The sequence below is a fragment of the Ovis aries genome, chromosome 1, assembly GCF_016772045.2.
Source record: "Ovis aries strain OAR_USU_Benz2616 breed Rambouillet chromosome 1, ARS-UI_Ramb_v3.0, whole genome shotgun sequence".
In the NCBI taxonomy this organism is placed as follows: Eukaryota; Metazoa; Chordata; class Mammalia; order Artiodactyla; family Bovidae; genus Ovis; species Ovis aries.
This window is the reverse complement of record NC_056054.1, coordinates 192,467,413-192,494,842: the sequence shown is the minus strand read 5'-3', so window position 1 is coordinate 192,494,842 and position 27,430 is coordinate 192,467,413. Positions and strand designations below refer to the sequence as shown.

The following is a 27,430-nucleotide window of genomic DNA, read 5'->3' as shown; positions in this document are numbered from 1 at the left end:
CCTGTGAAAAATAATTTATGTGTGTGAGGGTCTTTTTCTGAATTCTGCTTCATTCCATTGGTCCATATGTCTGTCTTCATGCAATAACAAACTGTTTTGATTACTGTGACTTTGTAGTAAGTTTTGAAATGAGAAAGAGTGAGCCTTTCAGCTTTGGTCTTTTTTTTCATGGTTATTTTGGCTATTTGAATCCCTTTAGATCCAAATGAATTTTAGGATGGGTTTTTAAATTTCTATAAAAAATGTCATTGGGGTTTTGATAGGAATTGGATTAAATTTGCAGTATTGATTTAAGTACTATTGACATCTTACCAATATTAAATCTTCAACCTATGAATACAGGATGTGTTTCCAATTATTTATGTTGTCTTTAATTTTGCTTATCAATATTTTGTAGTTTTCATGGCCCAAGTCTTTGACCTTGTTGGTTGAGTCCATTCCTGTTTTTTTTAATGCTATTGTAAATAGATTGTCTTCGTAGTTTTCAGATTGTATGTATATACAACTACAACCGATTGTTAATAGAAATGCAGCTGATTTTTGTGTGTCGACTTTTGTAGGATACAAAGCAGTGTCCCATTGCTTTGCTGTATTCAGTAGTTCTGACAGCTTTTTTGCTGAGTCTTTATTCATAGAAGGCAGAGATAATACTGCTTCTTCCTTTCCAATTTGATGCCTTTTATTTCTTCTTCTTGCCTTATTGTTCTGGCTACATCTTCCAGTACCATGTTGAACAGAGGTGGTAAAACTGATCCAAATTAAACACATATACATTCAAGTTTTCCCCTGATGTTGCAAGCCTTCAGCAGACTCAGGATTTGCAAAATTATATCAGACGGATTATGCCTGTACAGCCGTTACTTAGGTGGGAGCGACAGATTTCTGGTGTTTCTTACTCTGCCATCTTCCCAGATTGTCAATTATTTTTAATAATCAGATAACTTTATTAAAATATTGGCATGACTTTAAAATGGAGAACCATGTCTCTCAGACTTACTATTAAATCATAAAATACACTTTTCATGTAGCTAAATATTATTATTTGGGTAGTTACGAAAATCATGATTTGAATCTTGAATTCATGCTACTTTTCAGAGCTTTCTCATATTTAATAATATTTTGTGTTTTACAGAAATACCGGTATCAGGATGAAGATACACCCCCTCAAGAACACATTTCTCCACAAATCACTAATGAGGTGATAGGTCCGGAATTGGTTCATGTCTCAGAGAAGAACCTGTCAGAAATTGAAAATGTCCATGGATTTGTTTCTCACTCTCATATTTCACCAGTAAAGGTAAGATAATAACTTAATTTTGTTGCTATGAATTATTTGTTACTTTTGTTATTAATGCTTAGAAATGTTCTTTAATGTATGATTTTCCGACCTTAGTTGTTTCTGGTTTTTATAGTTGTAAGAAATTTCATGTTATTTATTAGCATTCTAAAGATATTTTAAAACTGTATTTTATAAAGAAATTTTATTCATTGATACGATCTTGAAGCCTAAGAGTTCTCATTAAGGAAATAGGTATTATATTTCAAATACCCACAATGAAATATTTTTAAACTTGTAAAAAAGTTAGTAGGTTCAGAAAAACAGCTTAACAGTATCTTAAAGTCCAACATGTGGCTTTACCTGACACCATCCCCTTGTTTCTCCCCTCAGAAGTAACCACAGTCCTGGTTTCACGTGTTTAGATTTCTAATCAGTATATTGTTTCTTTGGCCTGTTTTTGTTTTATATAATTGGAATTATACTACGTGTAATTTCAACTTGCGTTTTTTGCTCAACATTATATTCTCAAAATTCATTATTTTCATTGCCCTAGAGTTTTCTTTTTTATGAATATACTATAATTTACCTTACTTTTGATGGCTGTTATTTTCAGATTATTACTAGTGTTAAAAATATGGTTAAAATTGTAGGTTATATGTAACATCTTTACGGATAACACCAGATTATTTTTCCAACTGGTTGTATAATTTATATTTTCAACAGCAGTATGTAACAGTTTTAATTGATCTATAGTCTCAGTTGTTTTTTTCCTCCAAAAAATATCCAGCTGTTTTGGATTTGAAGTAGCATCTTACTGTGACTTTAGTTTTTATTGCACTGTTTGATAATACTGATCATTTAGATTTCCTATTCTGTGACATACTTTCTCAAGAATTTTTTTCCTTTTTGTATTGGATATTTCTTTTTACTGATTTGTACAAATTCACTATATATTCTGGATTCTAATCCTTTGTTAGTTGTATGTATTTTATATAAGAATCATTTCCTACTAGTAAACCTTAAAGTGGATTTTATAATTCTCTTTGAGGGATGAATTCATATTACTGGTTTAAAAGTTTAATGATTATATAGTATCACTAAGATTTTTAATTAATCGTTTTTCTAGATATTTGTCCATGTCATATTTACTTTGAAATATTTTCAACATCCTATTTTTTTTAAATGTCTACAGCATATTTAGGTGTAGCCCCTTTTTTACTCCTAGTATTGATTTATGCCTTTTTCCCCCCTTGATTATTCTTGCCGAAGAAGGGTCACTTTCAGAGAACCATGTCTTTTACTAGAAAACAGACTGATGGTTGCCAAGGGAAGGGGGTTGGAGGAGGGATGGATTGGAAGGTTGGGACTAGGAGATGAAAGCTTTTGTATGTAGAATGGATAAACAAAAAGGTCCTACTGTGTAGCACAGAGAACTATATTCAGTATCCTATGGTAAACCATAATGGAAAGAGTATTAAAAATGTGTATATGAAAAAAAGTATATATATTTATAACTGAATCACTTTGTTGTACAGCAGTAATTAATACAACATTGTAGATCAACTGTATACCTAAATAAGTAAATAAGAACATGTCTTTTATTTTTTTTTTTTTCTTTTGACATCCATACATGACCACTGGAAAGAACATGTCTTTTAAAAGAAATCTTCTCCTGTGCTCCTCTCCCATGTGCTGCCACACCCGCCCCATTTCATATACACATATACATATATATATACACACACGCACATGCTTATGTACATATATAAATGTGTGGATAGCCTCCATATCAGTCAAAGATTGTGTTTGGCAGAGGCAGTCTGATCTTCCCCTGGAAGGATAAATGAAAGTAAAGTACACAGGGGGAAAAAAAATCAGTTGGCTGTTAGTGACAGAGACAGTTTTCCTTCTATTTTTTTTCCCTTTCTCCTCTTACCAGTATTATTTTATTTTTTCCTACTTTTCATGAGTTTATTCCGTTTGATATATTTTTTCCCCCTAGCTTCTCAGTTTGGTTGCTTATTACGGTATCAGCTTTTTATAATGCTATTTGAATTTGTAAATTTTCCTTTAAATAGCACTTTGTCTGTAACCTACAGGTTTAATATGCAGTGTTTATCATCATTCAAGCTTTTTATTTCCATTGTGATTTTTCTTTGCCCCATGAGTTGTTTAAAAGTATTTTAATTGCATTGCATGCATGCTCAGTCATGTCTGACTCTTTGCAACCTTATGGACTGTAGTCAGCCAGTCTCCTCTGTCCATGGAATTTTCCAGGCAAGAATATTGGAATAGGTTGCCATTTCCTACTCCAGGGACTCTTCCCAACCCAGGGATTGAACCCATCTCCTGTGTCTCTTTCGCTGGCAGGTGGATTCCTTACCACTGCACCATCTGGGAAGTCCCTTCATGTGTTCCTTTCAATTTTATTTTTTCATCTCTTTTCCTTCTTACTAGCTTGGAAGTTGTTCTGTTTCTTTTCATTTAATGGTCATTCTAGAAATTGTTTTAGAAGCTTTAATATACATGTTTCACTCACAGAAATTTAAACAATAAATTTACTCTCATTTTGAACAACAAAAGAACCTTAGAAGACAAATTTGAAGCACCCCTTCCTGCTTTCCATGCTGTTCTTATCAGCCTATGCCTATTTTCTCTTGACTGAATTAATAAAACCTATTTCTTCAGTTGAAAATCCCTCCCAGGTATGTATGATTCTTGTTTCTAATATTTTGGATTTTTGGTGGTTATAATTGTTAAAAATTGTCCAAAGTCAGTTTGCACACACTCAAGCTCTCAGTTTTTTTGTAGGTGTTTGGTAGTTACTTCTGTAGGTATGCAGATTCTCATATAAGCAGACATTTAAACAGATAATGAGCCAGGTAGCATAAAGTATTATATATAGCTTCTTTAAATTTTATTTATTTATTTATTTGGCTGGGCTGCATCTTAGTTGTGGCATGTGGGATCTAGTTCCCTGACCAGGGATTGAACCCAGTTCCCCTGCAGTGGAAGCTCAGAGTCTTAGCCACTGGACCTCCAGGGAAGTCCTTAGCCTCTTTAAATATGATGAAGCCTCAACTTTCTGTTGTTGCAAAAAATGCTCACTCTCGGCAAATAAAACAATATTCCAGAGACCAAGATTTTGTTAAATAGAATTTCTGGACATCTTGGGGATTAAACCTAAAGTGCTATCCCTAAGGCTCTAAGCCTCTTCAGAGACTTTTCTTTCCCTTGTACATGAGTGGATTGCATCTTTAATTCAGCCAGTTCATATAAATGAAGTATAATGAATTTCAGCAGTGAAAGCCCACTTCATTCATTATATTTGGGGAGCTTTTGGTGTTGATCAAAGATTGATATAGCAAAATTCCTACAGTAGCCATTTACTTTATACTTAAATGTTAGCTGACTGGTCTAGGAATGTGAATTCTTGATTAGGACAACTGACTGTCCATAAAGTAATGGTTCTCAGCTGTGGCTGAACATTGAAATCACTTTAAAAAGTTTTAAAATTTATATCTCAGAGATTATGATTTAATTGTTCTGGGATAGAGTCTAGCTTTGGAGAGTTACAACAGTTCTCTAGGTGTTTTCTGATAGATAGCTGCTGCTGAGAAACACTGCTCTCGAACCTAGCGTAACTGAACCACCATACACATCTTTACTGTCTGTCTTGAAGCATTTTAAAGTAAATTTCTGACATCTCTTAATTTAATCCTCACTCTGCAGTGAGACTAAGTATTTCCAGTTATTGAAAGAGAAAATGTTACTACTTTTTAAAGATTTTCTTTCACTTGATTCCTTAATTTGACTCCTTTTCTCCTGATTTTCTTACCATAAGAGAACTAAGTCAGTTTTGCCATATTCTTTTGGTATCTGCTTTAAAAATGCTTTTGTCCATTGCAGTTACTTATTAAATGATAAAGGATTATATCTCTCATCGCATTTTCCCCCTTCCCGGGCTTTTTAAAGACAAGTTTGACAGTTCAGTTCAGTTGCTTAGTTGTGTCTGACTCTTTGCGACCCCATGGACTGCAGCGCACCAGGCTTCCCTGTCCATCACCAACTCCCAGAGCTTGCTTAAACTCATGTCCATCGAATCAGTGATGCCATCCAACCATTTCATCCTCTGTTGTCCCCTTCTCCTCCTGCTTTCAGTCTTTCCCAGCATCAGGGTCTTTTCCAGTGAGTCAGTTCTTCATATCAGGTGGCCAAAGTGTCGAAGCTTCAGCTTCAGCAGCAGTCCTTCCAATGAATATTCAGGGTTGATTTCCTTTTAGGATTGACTATTGTATCTCCTTGTTGTCCAAGGGACTCTCAAGAATCCAACACCCCAGTTTAAAAGCATTAATTCTTTGGGACTCTGCTTTCTTTATGGTCCAGCTGTCACATCCATACGACTACTGGAAAAACCATAGCTTTGACTAGAAAAACTTTTGTCAGCAAAGTAATCAGAACAAGATCCGGTTTTCCCCACAGTCAATATCTCCCATCAGGAAGCTTCCATAAACCTCTTATCCTTATTCATCAGAGGGCAGACAGAATGAAAACCACAATCACAACCACAAAACTAACCAAACTGATCACATGGACCACAGCCTTGTCCAACTCAATGGACAGCCTTGTCCACACAGCCATGCTGTGTGTAGGGCCACCCAAGATGGACAGGCCAGGGTGGAGAGTTCTGACAAAATGTGGTCCGCTGGAGAAGGGAATGGCAAACCACTTCAGTATTCTTGTCTTGAGAACACCATGAACAGTATGAAAAGGTTGACAGAGGTTTATTTAAAGAAGTATGTTATGGAGCTTAAAATTTCCTTTACTATTAGTTATAAACCACACCTTTTTTGTATTTTATCTTGTCTGAAATTGGCTTACGTCTTACAGTTTGCTGGTGTTATACTATTGCCATAGTGAAGTGGCAGTTTGAGTATTGGTATGCAAATCTTTGACAAATTTTGGTTACAATCAATAAAATACTAGCCTCAAAGCACCTGAGTGTACTATGGTAATAATTCAGCTGGTCTCATTGGAAAGCAGCTGAATTTATCAGTTCTTATATGCCATTATCTTGCTGTTTCTCATTTTGTTTTCTTGTATAAGATATTAACAGCATCAGTCTCTGAAATAGTTATAGATAAACTTCTGGTGCAGTTAGGTAGAGAAATTGGATATCATCATTGTATTCTCTGTTTTGCTTGCTGGCTCTCTTGATTTATATCTGGGAACTGATAAGGATTTTCTTTACCATTAGAAGAAATTACCTAACTTCTCTTTCACCTGTTTCTAAGTCATACTTTACATCTTACTGTTTTTAAGACAGTTTTTTTTCCCTATTATAAACTTGTTTTACACATTTTCTCATGTTAAATTTTTTTTAAACCTGATACATAATATTACATAGTATATTTGTACTTTGATTTGATGAATACTTCTGGTGTTCACTATTTGTTATTTCCATTTTTACTAGCTTTCATAAAGATGGCTGCAATGAATCATCATGGGGCATGTAAAGTATGTTTAGGTTGTTTTCTTAGAATGGTTTTCCAGAAGTCAAATTATTGGGTCAGAAATATAGACTGGATTTTTGAGAGACTATTTTCTGATACATTTGTAATTTAAGAATTATTAAAACTGCGCCACTTGGGATATTTCTTCCTGCTTCTCCTGTCTCATGCATAGATTAAAATTTGAGGAGGGAGCATAGAACTGGGGTAGTATAATAGCAAAATGGAGGTTACTTTGTGTTAGAAACCAAATATTTAAAAAGCAGCCTTATTTTGACATAAGGCAAGTTTTAATTTAAAAAAATTTTTACAAATAGCTGCAAATGTTTTAGGAAGCTTAATAATGAAGTATGTTTTATTTAAAATATATATAAGATTACCAGATTAGCAGTCTTTTGTCTTTTTTTTAAAGCTAATATAAAGAGCTTCGCAACTTTTATAGTATTGTGGTTGGAATGAAGCAAGTAACACTGTACTATACATAGAGTTCAGTTCAGTTCAGTCGTTCAGTTGTGTCCTACTCTTTGCGACCCCATGAATTGCAGCACACCAGGCCTCCCTGTCCATCACCAACTCCCGGAGTTCACTCAAACTCGTCCGTCGAGTCAGTGATGCCATCCAGCCATCTCATCCTCTGTTGTCCCTTTTCCTCCTGCCCCCAATCCCTCCCAGCATCAGAGTCTTTTCCAGTGAGTCAACTCTTCGCATGAGGTGGCCAAAGTACTGGAGTTTCAGCTTTAGCATCATTTCCCTTCCAAAGAAATCCCAGGGCTGATCTCCTTCAGAATGGACTGGTTGGATCTCCTTGCAGTCCAAGGGACTCTCAAGAGTCTTCTCCAACACCACAGTTCAAAAGCATCAATTCTTTGGCGCTCAGCTTTCTTCACAGTCCAACTCTCACATCCATACATGACCACTGGGAAAAGCATAGCCTTGACTAGACGGACCTTTGTTGGCAAAGTAATGTCTCTGCTTTTGAATATACTATCTAGGTTGGTCATAACTTTCCTTCCAAGGAGTAAAGGTTTTTTTAATTTCATGGCTGTATATGGATTATTATTTTCTTAATTTGAAAAGTTACCTTCGAATAGTAGTGATTTGCTGAGTAGAATGTAAATTAGACACTACTTTTGTTGTTCACAATTCTTTGGAATGTTAATAGAAAAATAAGATTAATAGATGATTGCTTTAAAAATCAACTGTTAGAATATTAGTTTTATTTATTAAATAACATACATTTAGCATTTATTAAACATCTGTGCTGATAAGTTTGTTAAACTTCAATGATTGGTATTTTTTATGGGGAGATATTATAACATGGTATGATGTAACATGAAAAAGAGAGAAATTAAATTCTTGAAGTATTCTAAAAAAGAAAGTTGACATTTGGACAAGTGCTGAAGGATGTGTACAAGATGTCAATTAAGAGAAGACAGTTACTGGAGAAAATAAGTACAGTGGGAGGGTGATTGTCTGAGGAAACTGTAAAAATGCAGAGAAGTTCATGAACTGTAGCTGATGTTTAGGATGGTTGTTAGGAAATGAGGACAAAGTAAGAAAGACCTTGATCCTGAGCTTATGAGTGGCCCTATGAAGGTTTTGCCACCATGAAACATGTAAAATAATCTGTCAAGGTGTTGTAGTGTTAATGCTGATTCTCTTTACTGAAGTAATGAATGAAATAAGATAGTGATTGAAAGTTACTTAATTCTGTTATTAGCATAAAACATAAAAGTATGATTTGGACTTTCCTGGCAGTCCAGTGGTTTAGACTGTGCTTGTACTGCAGGTGGCACTGGTTTAATCCCTGCTTGGGGAACTAAAGATGCCATTAGGTGTGGCCAAAAAAAATTGATTATTTTTTAAAAGTAGTTGTGATTTAGGACTCTAAAAGGGAAGTTTCTTGCCAGTGCTAAACAGTTTCAAGAAAGAAGTTGGCGACATAATGTTGAAAAATCCTAACTCAAAGGATACAGACATAGTGGGTAGATTTCTGAGGTATATGAGAATCTTTAAGGTTAGATTTTAAATAGTTCTAAATATAGTCATATGATAGATATGATAAAAACAATGTTTAAGATTCTGTAACTGAAAATGATCTAAGAATTAGGAAAAATGGCCAGAACTGTAAATTGAACAAGTAAAATCTCAGCCTTTTTCAAAATAGATTTGAATCTAGAAGGAGTGACAAGGGTGCGATGGCTTAGTATAAGATGTTACAATCGACATTGGATAGATAAGAGTTCGTGTTTTGACTTTGTCTTCAGTGACAAGGAAAATTATTTTTTATTTGCAAAGTAAATGTAGTTGAGGGACTTGAAACTGAAGACAGAACCAGGTATGTGAACAGATAATTACTTTAAATAAGTCTGTCTTCTAGCCTGGAAGCATTTAATCCAGCAGCAGTTAGTAGTTTTTTTAATACTGTGAGAAACAGGGGTAGCAGAAGAATGGATATAAGCAAACATGTGGCTTTGGAACTAAAGGCTACAGGAATAGAATCTTTCCCACTTTGAATACATACTGAGTACTTTTTGAAATCAACTTTGTTTTCACAACTCCAGAGCATCTTAAAATACTGTTGAATTTTATCTTTCTTGGATGACTCATGTACTAAGTTGAGCACACAGTTTGCATACAATATGACCACTAGATGGCGCTCATACAGAAGGAATTTGTGTATAAATGATCAGGTAAATAACAAATCTATGTTATTAAACTTCTTAGTTTAATCTTTTCTTAACTTAGCACAGCTGCATGTTTTAAAATTTAGTAAGCCATATTATAAAGATAAAAAGGTAGGAAAATGTTATGTTGCATTTATAGTATTGTTGACTTTGTGGTTACTTAGTAATTTTTTTTCTAGTATTTTAGAGGTTCAGTATTGTTTTTCCTCTCATCCTTCAACCTTTAAAATATTTTCACCAAGATTGTTTAATCAGTGCCTTTGTTACTATATCTTAAAGTCTTTGGGTTTATTTGCAAGTTTCAAAATGTATATAAGTAATTGAGGGCCTATCCTGTAGAAATTTTTGAACTGTCTTTATTTCTGTATATAATGTTATAAAATAAACATTTCTCATAGTCATAAATTTTTCATGATCATATTTAAAGTATGTGAAAATCCACTAAATGGACTTTGTTTAATTATGCTTTCTGCTATTGTGTATGTGTGGGTGTGTGTGCGCGCGCGCGTGCACACTCAGTTGTCTCCAACCCTTTGCAACGCTATGGACTAGCCCTCTAGGCTCCTCCGTCCGTGGAATTTTCCAGGCAAGAATACTGGAGTGGGTTGCCATTTCCTCCTCCAGGGGATTTTCCCAACCTAGAGGTCAAACTTTCCTGCGTTGGGAGGTGGATTCTTTACCACTATGCCACCTGGGAAGTGTCCTCCTCTTGTTTAGAGTTCTGCTGTAGATAATATTATCGTTCTTTGAAAAAGAAAGATTAAGCTATACAGAAAAAAGAATACTAGGTGTGGAGTATAGCTCAGTAGTAGAGAATTTGACTGTAAAAATAAAATGTTAATTCTTCATATATCATATTAAAATCTTAATAGTGTTCTCTTTGGTGATTTAAACATTGTGTGGTATTTTTTAAAGTATACTATTTTAAATAGACTTTTCAAATTCTATAATTAAAATTTTGTTTTAATGGAATAGAGTATCTTTCAGCTTTGCCACATGGGTTGGGTTATTTTAAAGCAGAGATCAGTGAGGACTTGGGTGCCTTCTGCTTCCCAATCAGATTGCATGAAACCAATTGTGAGTTAGGTACATACACGGTTTTGTGTGCGGGTGTTGACTATGGGCAATTGATGAGATGATCCTAAATTTCTGTAGCTAGGTAATGGGACATTTTCATGAAGAAACCTGTCTCAAAGATTTTTTTATAATGTCATTGGATTTACATAGGAAATTTATATATTGCGAAGTATTTCTCATCCCATGTATGGGATGGAATATTCTGTTAGTGTTTAATTGTTCCCAGTTAAAAGCTCCCTAGCATAAGAAATTATTGTATATGAATGACTGTATGTTGATACTGTTTTCAACTTGGATAAGATATTTGCATTCAACATTTGTTTTCAATATCGTCTTTACCAATCCAGGGTAACGGAATCTATATAAAATCTAGGTTTCTACCCTAGTTTTCCATCATATATGGGTCAAGACACACATTTAGGGGCGAAACCAATTACTAGAGCATTTGTATAAACCACACTAATTGGGCTTCCAGGGGGTGCTAGTGGTAAAGAATCTCCCTGCCAGGGCAGGAGACACAAGAGACACAAGTTTAATCCCTGGAGATTGGGAAGATCCCCTGGAGAAAGAAAATGGCAATCCACTCCAGTATTCTTGGAGACTGGCAGGCTATAGTCCATGTGGTCACAAAGAGTCTCACTTGTCTGAGCCCACAACCAATTACTAGAGCTTTTGTGTAAACCACACTGATCAGTACCTGGTCCATGGTAAGATTTTTTATTTTTAGGGTTTTTTTTCTTTAGAGAGTATTCTTAGTTCTTTGTCTACCCTTAGTGTTTGCTCTATTCCCCTACCCCCAAATAGATAAGACCAATCTGTGTATGGCCATAAAACTGCAGCAACTGTTTGTGGAGTCCTTGGGAGAAAGCAAACTTTGCTATAATCTATCACAAAACATATTACTTCCAGCAGTCCCACATGACTCTCAAGCCTTTTGGGGCATGTGTTTGTATCTTAGAGGTGGAATCATAGAGACAGTGTTTGCATCTTTTCTTGCCAAATCAGGATTTGTAGTAGACCTAGAGGTTGTGGTTTGCCAATGCCACATTCCAGTAGGCTGCACTTAGTTGGTGCCGGTAACCAAAAGTAAGCAAGATTTTGTAGATCTGCATCTGAAAAAAAATACTCATGGCTGAGGTTGGGAATTATGATACGGTTATATCAACTTTAAAATTGGATTACTCAACTTCTAGTAAATTTTGAAGTAGCATTTTTATTCACATATTGTTTATAATAGCAATATATTGTGTTATATACTAATGTAGCACAGTATTAAGCGGACAGATTTAGGAGTTTCTGGTTCTCAACTTGAGGGTGCTTATTTAGGGGCTATTTAAAAGTGAAAATTCTCAGATCTCCCATACCCCTAAAAATTCAGATAGGGAGAGGATACCAGTCTGCATTTTTTTTTTTTTTTTTTTAGCAAGCACCCTAGGTGATTCTGAGGTGGACTGCTGTGTGGAGAAATACAGACCTAGATATTAGATGTTAGAAAGTATCTATTTAACAAACAGTGTTATTTTGTGAACCAGAGTATTATTTATGTAGTATTTTTATAGAAAAAATGTTTTATTGGCTATAAAATAAAAAATTTAACCTTTTTGTATTTTTACAAATTCATAACTTGATAATCTTAATGTTTATAACATATTTGAGAAGGATGATGCTGATAACAACGCTTTTTTTTATCTCAGAAATACCAGAAGCCAAATACTTATTTTGCTAATTATTCTGTCATCAAACTCAGTTAATCAAAGCACTTAAGACCAATATATTACATAAAATGGTCAGGTTACATTCCAAATGGACTTCTCTGTGTCATTAGATCCTCAGAGTTTAATGTAGATGGTACCTTTTAAAACCTTAGTGCTGTTTAATATAAGTGCCTTCTCGATGTAGAAATTTATATCTGAATGAAAAAGACTCCTTTAGTAAAATTGTTTTAAACAATTAGAAGTATTGGCAGAGAGAATCTTCTTGTATTTTTAAATTCAGTTCATATTTATAATTTATTTAAGCAGTGAAGATGCCATTGGATTTTACTTCAGACTGTGATTGAACTTGGTAATCCAGGGTTTCTCCACCCAGTGCATTAAATCAGGCAGCCCCAAAGGGTCTTAGTAGTCCAGTGTTTATAACATCCTTCTTTACCTGCTAATCGAGCTCACTTCCTGGATTTCAGTCCGTCTAGTTATCAGCTAACAAAAGAACAGCTTTTGGTTCCTGCAGACGCTGGTGAAAAAATAATCATGAGAAAGAAATCCACCTTATGCCGTCTTTTTTGCCTACAAATATAAACTCAGCCATCATACAGCTAACAACAGGTACAGAGGAAAGATGCAAGCTCTTTCATGGGAAGAAATTACAGAGAAAATGAGCATCCTTTCTCAAGGTTTTTATTTTCCCTGATCTACAAGTGATGCTGCTGTAATTCTAGCTGCAGTTTTTACCGATCATTCACCACTCAGCAGCTGGTAGAGAAGTAAGACTGCTTGGCAACCACCTGCAGGGCTGCAGAGATGAATTACATTTTCGGGAACAACACACTTCTATACTCTCGCGCCAGTCGAGGAGGCAATACTAGCTCTAGCCATGGCTCAGTAGGCCCAAAGCAAAAACACTGGGCAAAAAAGGGCTCATCAGATGAACTGCAAGCTGAGCCAGAACCTTCACGCTGGCAGCAGATAGTTGCATTTTTCACTCGAAGACACAGCTTTATTGACTGCATCTCGGTAGCCACCAGCTCCACCCAGGTAACATACCACTTGTTGAAATTATTTTCAGTATATTTTGGTTTGTGTTGCTTTGCAGAAATGTATTAGTATAGATTTCTTATTATTAAAACATTATCTTACGCACTGAAACCCTGGGTGCGCAGAAATGTGTTTTTTCAGTCCCATCTATGCAGCTCTTTAGCACAGAAGGGGAAACAAAAATATTTTCCCTTTTGCTCTTATGTAATGCCAAACAAAACAGCCTCAGATTCTGTTGAATGACTTCTCTAAAAATATAAAGCCATTCATACATAAATTAAAATGTGCGTTAATAATGCTTGTCTCCTTATTTTCAGACTGTGTTAAATGCTATAAAGTATGATGTCTGACAAAAGAAAATATCTGTTTAATTTTTATATGTCATTAAATAACCTCAGGGAGATTGTTGCAGTGAATAAGCAAGAAAATTTGAAGTATTTTTATTTTCTAGTGTTTTGAGAATAGATTAAATTGAATACAGTTGGCTATTATTGTACATGCTGATATCTTAAAGTTATTATAGTATGGCTTATTCAAAGGATTTAATGAATCCTTCCATTTCTGTAAATATATTACCTAGGGTTAATTTGAGAGCAGTGAACTTGCATAACTACATGATAATAATAAAATTTTATCATATATTCAGTTGACAGTTCAAAGAGCTGAGTAAACACTTAAAGTCTCCAAATTTTAAAAAGATGATGTAAAACAACTTTTTGAGGAGTATTAAAAATGTAAGGAAATATAAAGTTAATAATTTGATGAAATACCTATTATTTGGTATTAAAGGAGGATTGGGGGAATATTTTTATTTTGAAACATGGTTTTAATAGATATTCATTCAACTCTAGGAAAAATGAAAGCATAACAATTAGTCTAATTTAAAAACAAGATGAGAATGCTGTTGTCCTTTGACATCAATCATATTTAAATTAAAATGTAGACACATACCTTAGGGCCTTTTTAAGAAATATTCATTTAATTGAAAACCATCTTTTAAAAAAAGAATTAGAAGCAGCATAGTAAGTATAAAGTAACTGTCAAAGCTTCTTGGTTTTGGTTTTAGAATTGTCTTTCAGTAATTTTTATTTTAAAATCTTAAATTTCTTAAGTAAAAATATTGTACTTGTTTTTCTTACATTTTTGAGAGAGATGAAATTACTTGGTTAGGGAGAGTCATTAATAGTTTATAAGTAGGCGGCGAAGTTACTTAAAACTTAAGAGGCAGTGATTCATTTAACCCTTAGATTGACTTCTGCCCCAAGAATTTAACTAATTAATTTTAACTGCAATTACATATACCAAAAAGGGACACAGGGGCTAAAGTGTGGCATTGTTATTCATTGTGGATTAATAGTAAGTGATATTTCCATTGTCAATGAGAAAGTTATGTTAAAAACTTCAAATACACACTACTATATGTGTATATGCACAGACATAACCATTGATATATAATTCATCTTATAAAGGACCTACAAAAACAACCAAATAGTTTACATAGAAAGCTATTGAAACCACACAATTTCATTATAGTTACCTAGGAGTTGGGCCATAAAGCTACTATTGCATTGCACTAAAATAGTCAGGATTTTAATGAAAACTCTATTTGTAGTTGATCCTACAAAGCCATTTAAAATTTTATCTTCCTCCCATTTGGTTCATATCACTTAGGTATACTGACAAATGACTTCTTTCTATTTCTTTCAGCCCTTTTTCTGTTACTTATTTTGTCTTTTTCATTACCTTTGTATTTCGTATCTGTAAATAATAGACTTTGGGTCAGAGTTTTAGCTTCTATTTCTCCAGCTCTGGAGTACCAACATAGCATTTTTCATTCTGTGTTGTTTTCCTCACTGATGAGTTGGATATTTTGTATGTCAAAATCTTTTGTTGTAACTCACTGAAATTCATTTTACAAGATGAAATGTAAGAGGACTGAGAATGAATGTGAGACCTATTTAGATGTTAGTTAATCCTGTGATACATTTTTATGTTTCATTTACTGACTCATAAGTTTTATTTTTAGCACCAGAGGATTTTTATATTGTTAAAGTAGATTAATGAAATTTTGTAGTTTATTGACCATATGCTATATACCCATGAATATATATGTACAATAGTGTTTTGTTCTATCATTATAAATAGCAACAGTGATTACCAGGTCTCCTGTTTCACTATTGTCAGAAATATTCTTTTCTAAGATTTGATAGAAAGATTAACTTTGATTCTAATTCCTTATAACTATGATGTATCGTGCTTTTATGGAGAAGGCAATGGCACCCCACTCCAGTACTCTCACCTGGAAAATCCCATGGATGGGGAGGAGCCTGGTAGGCTGCAGTCCATGGGGTCGCTAAGGGTTGGACACGACTGAGCGACTTCACTTTCACTTTTCACTTTCATGCATTGGAGAAGGAAATGGCAACCCACTCCAATGTTCTTGCCTGGAGAATGCCAGGGACAGCGGAGTCTGGTGGGCTGCCATCTATGGGGTCGCACAGAGTCGGACACGACTGAAGTGATTTTGCAGCAGCATGGTACTTTAAGCATTCTGGACAGTTGTTATTAAATGCAGTTTTACTAATTTGAGAGTAATTACTCTGATTTAATATCCCATCAAATGTCCTCTATAAATAGAAAACTTACAGATTCACTTAAATTGCTCATCTGTTTACGATATTTGTGTTTACAACTATGATTTTGTGTCAGATTCTACTGTAACATGTGGAACTTAGTAGAAAAATCATTAATATTTTTTAAATGTTAGGAAAGCCAAGTGATTATAGACTTCTCCAAGACCTCTCCCTCAGCTTCTCAGATGGGGCTTGCCATGAAGTTGGTGCTCAGTAAATGTTTATGGAATTGACTGATAATTAGTTTTCATTTCTTTCACCTAACACCTTGTTATCTTGTGACCTTCCAAAATATGAAACCTAATCTGAAACCTCTTGGGTACCTATCTTTATTGGATTCACTCTATTGCCATCATAAGTGCCTTTGATTCTTCACTGTAGCCCATCTCTTCCTCACTTCCCTTTTCTTCTTCTCTCTTCAGATTTTCTTCAAGCTACACAAACCCCCCATCATTTCCTCACCCCTTTACCCAGTGATGATAATCATGCAGTTTGTAAATTGTCACTAATGTCTGTCATTTGGCTGTATCCCAAAAGTTTACATTGTGAATTTTTTTTAAATGTTAAGCTAAGATGAGTTTCTTGTGCATTATTTTACTTTGGTGTAAGTTTTTCTATTTTGAGCTCCATTACTACTAATGTTCTTAATTTTGGTTAGTCATTATAGAAAATGTGGGATACTCATTGTCGAGCCCTCCTCAGTTCCTCATCTCAGCCTTCTTTCTGTTTTTGTATTTATGATCCTTTGATGTCTATTTGCTCTGTCCTATTTAGTGTATGCAACTCTGTTCCTATCTGGGACCAGTTGTTATATTCACCAAGGCTTTAAAGAAGTCTGGCATAGTACTTCTAGACTTTGCTACTTGGTTATTTCCTGAGTAAAAGCTTTTATCTACGTGGTGATGTCAGTGTTATTAGTGAAAATTGTAGCCATGTAAGCTTTGAACAGCTGTAATGTGGTAGATCACTTCAAATGTATATTTAGCAACTGTTCCCATATTTTGGGTTACTTAAGAATCCCTAATGTGGATCATTAGAAATGTTCAAAAAGAATTTCCTACCTTCCCCAGACAATTGACATGCCAAATTAAGCTGAAGACAGCAAAATTTTCTTCCTAGGAGTGAATGAAACAGACATAATGAATTACCATAATTGAAGCAGAACAATAAAATTTTAACAGGAGTGAATATTAGCCACATGAATTGAATAATCTGCTTTTTAGAGGAAAAAAACTCTGTCGTAAATTGAAATATAAGAAACCACTGTTCATTTAGATGCCCACTATTCAGATACCAGAAAAATAGGCTAATTTATATAAAAGCATACTATTTATCCTAAACAGGTACATTCTGGAGTAGAAAAGATTTAAGTTTTAGGAGCATTGGATATACTGTCCCCAAAATGAAGACAATAACATCAACTTCATTAATTGATTAAATAGTTAAATGCATGTAACATATTTAGTACAGTGCCTGGCAGCTATTATTTTTATTATTTTGTTTTATTATTTTTTATTGCTTAGTTTTAATAGTCTTAAAATTCAAATTAGATAATTAGGAATTACAGTACCTAGGATAGTGCAGTTCTTTCAGACATTCTGTACACTTTTAAATCCTCAGTTGCAGAATTTAAGGGAAGAACCCCAGTGAGCACTTAAGATTCTTGATAAGCCCGCCAGTTCCCTGATCTTGCCTTCTTTCCCAACACTCACTTCTGCAAATGCTAAATCAATCACAACTAGACAACTAAAATTTAACTGATTATCCACCTTTTACTAGGATTCCCAGATGGCTCAGTGATAAAGAATGCCCCTGCCAATGCAGGAGCCACAGGAAACACAGGTTTGATCCCTAGGTTGGAAAGATCAATCCCTTGGAGGAGGAAATGGCAAACCGCTCCAGTATTCTTGCCTGGAAAATCCCATGGACTGAGTGAGGAGCTTGGCAGGTTGTGGTCCATGGGGTCACGAGGAGTCAGACAGGTTGAACCAACTAGCAGGCACACACAATCTTTTACCAAGCTTGCCATCAGGACTAATTTTATACTTTGCATTCCTTTCATCTTAATTGCTACAAAAAATCCAAGCCTTCCAGATCACTGTCACTTATTTCCTTATCTCTGTTTGACTCTGATCTGTTCTAAACTCCCGTTTATCTGTGATCTCCCAATTCTTTTCATTGTGCTTCATTTCTTTGGAACTCCTAGTTCATGATCACCAAGGTTTCCTTTATCGTCAAACTCTTCTGTGATGGTTTATCTCACCTTTTTTCTCTCATAGAAATCTGGCATTCCTCCAAGATTACTGTTTTGTTCTATAGCCCTCACAAAAAGTGGAATTACTATCTAGCACATCCTGTTTACCTTGGGACCAACAAGTGGAGTTGATGTCTTCCTTGCTTATTATTGATATTTATGGATGATTGTAACTTCTCTCTTCAAAAAATGTATCTGTCATCAGACTGACAGTGTCTTCTACCCCCTCTCATGTCTAGTCATATACATCTTATGCATCTAGTCATACACATCTGCTTACTGATGATTTGAACCACCATTTACACTGATGATTTAAACCAAGGTTTACTATCTTATCTTTGTCCACTATTCATGTAATGATTCTTTGAGATTTTCAGTCTCCTGATGTGATCCTTCCAAAATCTTGACCTCTCAGTTCTTTGATTATCCTTACCTCTAGGATTCTTATTTTTTTCTTTCACTTGAGTGACCTGCTTAAATGGTTATATTAAGACCTCTTTAGGGACTTCCCTGGTGGTCTGGTGGCTAAGACTCCATGCTCCCAATGCTGGGGGCCTGGGTTCGATCCTTGGTATTTAGTGCAACCAAATAAATAAATTATATATATATATTTTTTTTAAAAGAACTCATTATCATTGAGTATATCACTTACAAAATCTCGGTTGCAAACATTTCAAAGTGACTTCCTTTCTTTTCGGCTCTCTCCTCTATAACAATTTTTCTTTAACCCTCTAAAGACCTCCAGCCCAACTTTTTACTGTCTGTCACTTCTTTCATGTTCCCACTTCCCTCCTTGCCTTGGTCGAATTCCTTGGCCCATAACTTCAAAGAATACCTTTCATAACCTTAACTTGCTTGCTCCTTTGTCACTTCAATGGTAAGATCCAGCCTTGGTTAATTGCATCTCTGCCGCCTCCACATTGGCTCCAAAGCTGCATGTTAAATTTCCAATACCTGTTTCCTGGCCCTCATTCTCAATTGATGGTCTTATTCTGTCTCCCATCCTGTTAAATAATCCGTTTGTGTTCTTAAATCTCACCCATCACTTTTGTACTAAATCATCAGCTTTGACTTTTCAGAGAGTTCTGAAATTTCCTCTTCATTGCATTATCTGCCTTTCCCCCTGTACTGGAGTATTCCCATCAGCATACACACTCAGCATAATACCTCTCATTAAAACAACCCTCTTGGCATATAGACTGTCAAATCCAGGGACCAATTCTCAGTCTGCATTTTACTTGACCCTTCCACAGCTTTTTACACATTGACTACTCACTCCCTCCTTTAAATTCTTTTCTCATTTAACTCTTAAACACCATTCTCCTTACTCTCCCAACCTCAATTTCCTTTGCAATATCCTCCTCCTCTTCTTAACTACTAACAGAGTAACTCAGGGCATCAATCCTTGAACTTCTTTTTTTATACTCATATTTCAGTTGATCTTATTCAGGTGCCCTTAATTAACATCAATATTCATATCTTCAGTCCAGAGCTAATTAATCCCTGTTCACTAGACTTGTATATCTAGCTTTCCTAATCCATATCTCCACTTAGATTGAGTATCTGAAAGTTAATATGTCAAAAATAGTTTCTAATATTATTTTTCCCCATCCTCATTTAATCACTGAGATGCTGAAGATAAAAAAACCCTTGAAATCATCTTCTGTTCCTTTTTCTTTTGCTCACACAATTTAATAGCAAATTCTATTGGCCCTGTGTTTAGAATATATGATCTAACCACTTCTCGCTACTCTATAATGACTAATTAAAATTATTTAATTTGTTGCCTGAACTACAGCAGTAGATAATCTATTTGGACTCCCTATCTCCATTCTTCACTCTCAGCAGTCTGTTCTTTACCCAGAAGCCAGAGGAATCCTTACAGAATGTCAGTTCATGTCATTATCTTGTTTTTATCACTTCCATGGCTTCCAATCTGACATATAATAAAATCCTAAGTCCTTCTTTACCATAGTTCAAAAGGCCCTTTATTATCTAGTCCCTGGCAGTGTCTGTAATCCCATTTCCTATTGCTCCCTCACTTAATTTGCTGTATTGGCCTTGTTCCTATTTCTCAAATAAATTAAGCATGTGACTATCTCAGAACCTGATGTTACTGTTTCCTCTGCCTGGAACATTCTTTCCTCAGATATTCTCATAGTTCAGTTCCTCACTTCCTTCAGATTTCTGCTCATCTGTTACCTTCTCGGAGGATCTTTCTAGATTCTTATCTAAGGTAGCAGGCACTCCTTCATTCCAGACATCACTGTCCTTTTATCTTTTTAAACATTTTTCTTCATGGCACTTAATGCTGCCTCTTTATTATTATATATTGTTAATCCATCTGAATTCTCTCTTAAACATTTTGTGAAACATGTCACACTTCAGTGTTATGCTGATCCTCCAGCTGATGATGCTCTTCTTATCTACCCTTCACCTTGAGGAGGTGAGGCAGGGAGAGAAGAGAAAAACTATTAAGTTTCCTTATAACTAGGATGCATGTATCACTGACCGAACTTGGAGTACTTTTGATAGAAAAGGGAAACTTCCCAGGCAAACAGAGGCATATGGTATTATTATCTATAAGCTTTTATCTTATGACAGTTCCTCCCAGGCAGCAGGTCTAAATATTCACACCAAGACATTTCCATCTTGGACCAACATGAATTGGCCTAACCTTATCTATATACGTTTTAAACATTTGGCCTCAGTCCTAATGATAGTTGTATTTTGAAGTGGTCAAATATATGTATGTATAAAATACATTCATGTATTTACTTAAATGTATTTAAATATATATTTTTTTCTTCATCTCTAAAGAATGAAATTGCTTATATTCAGCAGTGTAATGCCTTTGTATTAAACTGGAAGATAGAGTAAGAAGATAATCCTCTTGAACTACTTTGGAAATACCAACTCTGATAGTAGAATACATTTCCTGGAGAATGGGTAGAAACAGTCTCTTTGAGTAATGATTACCAAGCAATCAAAGTTGGGATAAAAATTATGTTATACTGGTTGTGAGATGCTGTCTCTTGACAAAGTTGAATTTCCTACTCAGAAGGCCAGTACTTTTGATAAAAATGCCATTACTCAGATTTGGAAATTGTTTCCCTTTATACCCAAAACACAACTACTCAAAAATATGTTTAAGTGGTGTTTAAGACCCAGTAATTTGGGCACTAGAAAAGCATAAAGATGAAGATTAAACAAAAAGTTTACAGTGATTATATTCACTTAAAAAAAATACCAGATTGACCTTTAATCCAGCAGTTGCACTCCTTGGCTTTCATTCAGATGAGTTGAGCACTTATGTCCACATGAAAATTTGCACACAGATGTTTATTGCAGCTTTATTCATGATTGCTAAAACTTGGAAGCAACCCAGATAACCTTCAGTGGGTAGATAAAATGTTATTAAGTGTTAAAAAGATATGGAAGAACTCAATAAGTGCATATTTCTAAGGGAAAGACACCAATCTGAAAACGCTACACATTCTATGCTTCCAACTATATGACATTCTGGAAAAGGCAAAACTATGGAGATAGTAAAAAGATTAGTTGCCAAAGTTAGGAAAGAGGGAGGGATGAATAGAGCACAGATTTTTAGGCCAGTGAAAACTATTCTGTATGGTACTATAATGGTGGATACCTGACATTATACATTTGTGTAAACTTGTAAATGTACATCAGGAATGAACCCTAGTGTAAACTATGAACTTTGGATAGCAGTGATGCGTCATTGTAGATTCATCAACTGTGCAGTGTACAGCTCAGGTGGGAAATGTTAATAATGGGGATGCAATGCATGTGTGTGGGCAAAGGTTATATGGGAACTCCGTACTTTCTACTCTAAAGTCTGTTAAAATAACATTGATAGCTTGAGGTGGATTAGATTGGCTATTGTTTGAAGAACTGAGTAAGCAAAGTTTGTTATATAAGCTCTTCATAAATACGAAGTTTGTTGTGTACATCTTTGTAGTTTCTGTGTAGTGTCATAACTGTTGTTGTTGTCCTTTTGTCAAGGAGGGCTCAGATGGTAAAGAATCCACCTGCAATGCGGGAGACTTGGATTCAGTCCCTGGGTTGGGACGATCACCTGGAGAAGGGAAAGGCTACCCGCTCCAGTATTCTGGCCTAGAGAATTCCATGGACAGAGGAACCTAGTAGGCGATAGTCCATGCAGTCTCAATGAGTTGGACACAACCTAGGAACTTTGACTTTCACTTCTTTTTGTCAAGGACACATAGCAATATATATGTTTTATTGCATAAACTACAATTTGCATATTTTAATGTCTAATATCTAACATGTATGTATGTGTGCATGATATATATAGTTTTAGGGTTAACTTTTAAAATAATCTGCTAATAACAGTACTAAAAAGTGACAGGCCCATAACCTCTGGGGTCAGAATAGGACATTCAACATGCACAACATTTTTGCTCTTTTCTTATTTCAAGGAGTATTTGTTTTCATGAGAATTGTATTCCATACCTCTTATCACAACTATATTTCAGTAATCAATTGGGTAATGATTTAATATCAGCTGCAAAACCAAAAGCTTCACAAGAGCTGATAGGATAGATGTATGTTTTCTTATATCCCTAGAGCGTAGAGTGGTGAATTGCCAGGGTCCTGCCCTGGTGGATCCAGGGTAATTCGAAGGAGAGGAAAAACTTACTTATTTAGAAATATAAAAGATTAGGAAAGAATAGTGTAGTGGGAAATTTAGTGGAGAAAAGAGGCTGAATAACTTGGTTTACGTGGAAAACTAATAAAGTTCCAAGACAAGGAACTTGCACTGTCTACGTTAGGCCACCGGTGCCCACTTGAATAGCGGAGGGTGCCCTGCCTTAGGCTCCCTCTCGTGTGGGTCTTTGAAGCCAGGGCAGAGCCTCCGCGCCCCAGATGGGAATTCAGCCTGAAAAAGAGAGGGAGGGAGAGGGAGAAAGAGAGAGAGAGATTTGACACAGGGGAAACCAGTCTTTTCAGTGACTGGCCCCTCCTTTATTGTCCGTAAAGGCCTTTTATACCTTTTTTGTACATAGAGATCAATGGATAATATAAAATTATGCAGCATCAGCAGCCCTGATTCTTATTGAGACCAGGCTTTCTCTCTGCATACCTAGTTGTATATATAAGTCTTAGGTGATTTACATCATCTTCTGGCCAGAGGGCCAGTTAACATTTTACAGCCCTTTTCCGATAAGGGTAATATTGTTGGTTCTTCCCAAAGTCTGGTGCCACTCTCAGAAAGCAGTAAATAAAGTTACATTCTTACATAGCAAGGACACAACAATTTATAACAAGGAAAAGGAGTACAGTGATTTATAACAAAGAGAAGATTCATTAACTCAAAAGTCTAGTATTGCTAACATCAAAACTACTATATTCCTATTTCTGCATCCCTTTACATTGATTAATATTCTCCCAGGTGCCTAAAAGATAAAGGATATGGAGGCCTGGTGGCAAACATTAACAAACTCTTCACCAAACTAATTCTTAACTCTAAAAGGCTCTATATCTTTAAGATGTTTTAAGCTTCATGCCTCTCACGGTTGGGGGGCTGTAAACAATTCACAAGTTGTAAAAGTCTGGGGAGACTGGTGAGGTAAGTTAGAAAGCCATTAAAGGGGTTTAAACTGAGACATTCTTTTCATATGCAGGAGACTGTTAACTGGAGCTCTGAGTGAACTCTTTTCAGAGAAAAGGTGGTAATGTCAGAAGAGTATAGTATAGCAGACAGTAAACAGACAGATTTTGGTTTCGGGGCAGATGCTCAGACAGAGGACCCCTTGAGACCTGACTCGCCTTGCCCTTCAGGTCTCTCTGCATGACCTTGTCATGGGTGGGATCTCCCGTGCTGGCTCCCAGCAGTGAATGTAGATGATGACTGTTTGTTGACTGAATAAAGTTAATTATGTGCGTTTATTTTCATTTAATCTGATGATGGCTACAAAGAAGTTTGGAACTTCTAAATATGGTTTGGCTATTGTAAATTTCCCAAGCCATTTTTATGTACAACTATGGCTTTAAAATTATAAGTCTGCATTACAGGATTTTATAAAAACATGTCTATTTCAAAACTAATTCAAAGGCTTCTGTGAAAAAGTTGAAGCATATATATTAATATATGAAGAACTTATATTCTTACTGTTAAAATTTGACATAGTATCATTTTCTTTAAAGATTTTTCTCACTGTGTACTTCCTGGCACTGTTATTTAGATAACATTTTTCAGTCCTCCATTCTTATATCAAAATTTAGAATTTTGATAAAGGTAAGAGTAGCTATTCAGATCATGCAGAGAATGGTATCCTACAATTACCAGCTTATTTACCAAACTTTAAATAAACCAACTGATGTGGCAATTGTACAGGCATGTACAGATCGGTTAACAAAGACTGAACCTATTTTGTGCAAGTGTAAACCAACTGGTATCACATCTGGAAGAAGTAGAATTTTAGAATCCTAAACACAACTTCTGCCCCTAGACAGATTTATTTAAAAGATGTTTTTCGCCTCACCTCTTAACAGGAGTGCTGCCTGTTCATTCTTTATCCATTAGCAGACCCCAGTTTAGTCCCTTTCTGAACAATATTATCGGTATTTTTGAAATCTAAACTGTGACTATTGACTCAGCCAGCTGTGAGCATAAGGAAGTTGTTATTATGACAGAATGGGACCAATTGATTGCCTTACAAAATTTTTGTTGGCTCTGAGGCAAATAACTGAAGATTATAATCTGCAATTTGAAACGAAATGTATCCCAGCCTCATTTTTCTGTATTTAACTCCGACTAATCTTGCTGGAACCATCGAATGTATCAAAGCATCATAAAGTTGAAAAATAATCACTTTGTAAGTATTTTGACATATAGCAGAAAAAGATAAATATCAACCTTAGGAATTAAATGCTTCAACTATACTAAATACATAGCAGGATTTTGGAGAGCAGTGGTTGAGAGTGTTGTTTTTAGAGGATGATGGACTGAGTTTAAAGCTCTGTTCTATTTTAGCTGTAGCACATTGGATAAATTACCTAAATTCTGAGTCTCTTTCTTCCACCTGCAGAAAACAAAGATCAAGATTTAGTAAAACATTAAATGGGACAAACCCACAAAACCCTTACTGTAATACCTGACATCAGTAAAGAACCTATCATCATCATCTTTATCACCACTTTCACAACCACCCGTGAAATTAATCCTGTAAAATATTCTGGTCTTTTAAGTGGGGAATCTGGAGATACCGAGAAGCAATCTTATTACAGAATGATGAAGAATTATGTTTTGACAAGAGGATTGGTAACCTTGAGTAGGTCCAGCCAGAAAAACAGACACCACAGTAATCATTTTAACAGGGAAAATGTAATATGAATGGTGATTTAAAAGGAATTGGAGAACTGAAAAGGAAACATGTGAACACCAAAATAAAACAGAGATAGTAACAATAGGAAGCAGCTACCATCTGAGAAGGGACCTAGGGGTCGAGTTGAGGTTAATAGAACCCAGAAGTTTGGAAGAAGGGCACCGCAGGCTTCAAATAGGATCTGTCCGTGATATTTACTACTTAATACAGTTTAGAAGGAAAGAGGAGAAAATCTTTTGAGCAGATGTTCTTGAACAAGACATGTTTACTTTCACATAGGATATTATTAAGCAGTTAACTATTGCTAGACAGAGAACAAGGCTTCCCAGATGGCACTAGTGGTAAAGAATCCACCTGCCAATGCAGGAGACATAAGAAACATGGGTTTGATCCCTAGATTGGGAAGATTCCCTGGCAGGGGCCATGGCAACCCACTCCAGAATTCTTGCCTTGAGAATCCCATGGACAGAGGAGCCTGGCAGAGGGCATGACTGTGCAACACTATAGACTGTAGTGCACACATGCAGACAGAGGACAACATGAAACTGGCAGTTTTGGGGCATTTTTATATTTTGAACGTCATCAAATGCTAGAACATCTTGAGCACTTTGTGATTGGTAGTGACTGCCCAAGCACACAGACTCTCTTAGCAGTGTCTTCTATGTGTATAGAATGAAAGTGGGCAGGGGGAGGGATGGATATACACAATCTGTTCTGAGTCACTTTATCATTCTAGAGTGCTCAGTCATATTGTTTCATTCATCCAAGAAACATATATTAACTACTTCTATGTGCTAGATATTATTCTAGGAGCTAGGTATACAGGAACAAGAATCCTTACTCCTATAGAGCTTATATTAAAGAGGGAGAAGACAGATGACAAACATAATTAAAATATATAGTATACTGGGGAAAAGGTAGAAAGAGAAAACAATAGGAAATGTGTATATTTGTGTGTATGTGATGGGGGTGGGTTTAGTAGAATAACTAGGAGAGGCTTCAACTGAAGGGTATTATTTGAGCAAGGCGTAAAAGAAGTTACAGAGTTGGGCCATGTGGATATCTGGGACAAGAGCATTCTAGGCAAAGGAAGACTGAATAAAAGACTCTGAGGCCAGAGCTTGTTTAGAGTGTGTGAAACACAGCAGAGAGGCCAGTATGGCTGAAACACTAAGTGGGAGGAGAATAGTAGAAGATCACTTCAGAAAGGTTAGCAGTGACCTGAATCATCAGGGATTGTACAAACATGAGCAAAATAGGGTAAATGTATGAGTCCTAGGAAGTGCTGAGGTCCCGTTTTAGGTTAGTCATTGTGGAGTCCATGGTTTTGTCTGTTTCTGTAGCCATAGTCTGATAAATGTGGGGAGGCAGGCAGCATATTGCATTTGGTAGTTTCATATCTGTTTGTTAATTATATGACCACAGCTTTAAATTCAAGTTTTGGATTTCTGTTTACTTGAAATTTTGAATGATTGTTGGCTCATCCTTGTATCAGTACAAAGTGAATGGCTGAATGCTGATGGAATGCTATCTTTTTATAATGAAGGGATGATTACCTAAACTATTCATAAATATCAATCTTGCAAACTGAAATATTGATGGATTCATGAACTACTATGTTCCATCTGTGTAAACTAACAGATTTGCACCCATGCTTCTATACTAGGATTGTTGATCACTAGACTGTTTTCCTTTCTCCCCTTTGTTATTTTAAAATCAAAAATTTATATTTAATCCCTTAGTATTTGTTTCAGAATATATCTAGTTTTGTTGCTGTTTGCTTCAGAGATAATTATGATATGAATATCATATGCAGCTGGTTCAAATAACATGTTATGGAGTTTATATTGAATGTACTATTTGG

At 35.5% G+C, this 27,430-nt stretch overlaps 1 protein-coding gene across 23 annotated transcripts in view; it reads left to right on the top strand.

Moving 5' to 3' along the window:
• The window catches only part of DLG1 (discs large MAGUK scaffold protein 1), a 267,124-nt gene that overhangs the window by 100,951 nt on the left and 138,743 nt on the right, over nucleotides 1-27,430 (top strand). For 22 of the 23 annotated variants that reach the window (XM_060419292.1, XM_060419287.1, XM_060419286.1 and 19 more), the window contains exon 5: nucleotides 1,133-1,297. In XM_060419292.1, coding sequence (XP_060275275.1) covers nucleotides 1,133-1,297 — 165 coding nt within the window. Of the gene's footprint in view, nucleotides 1-1,132; nucleotides 1,298-13,008; nucleotides 13,307-27,430 lie in introns of those variants that run through there. The other variant, XM_027957078.3, reaches the window with a different exon arrangement.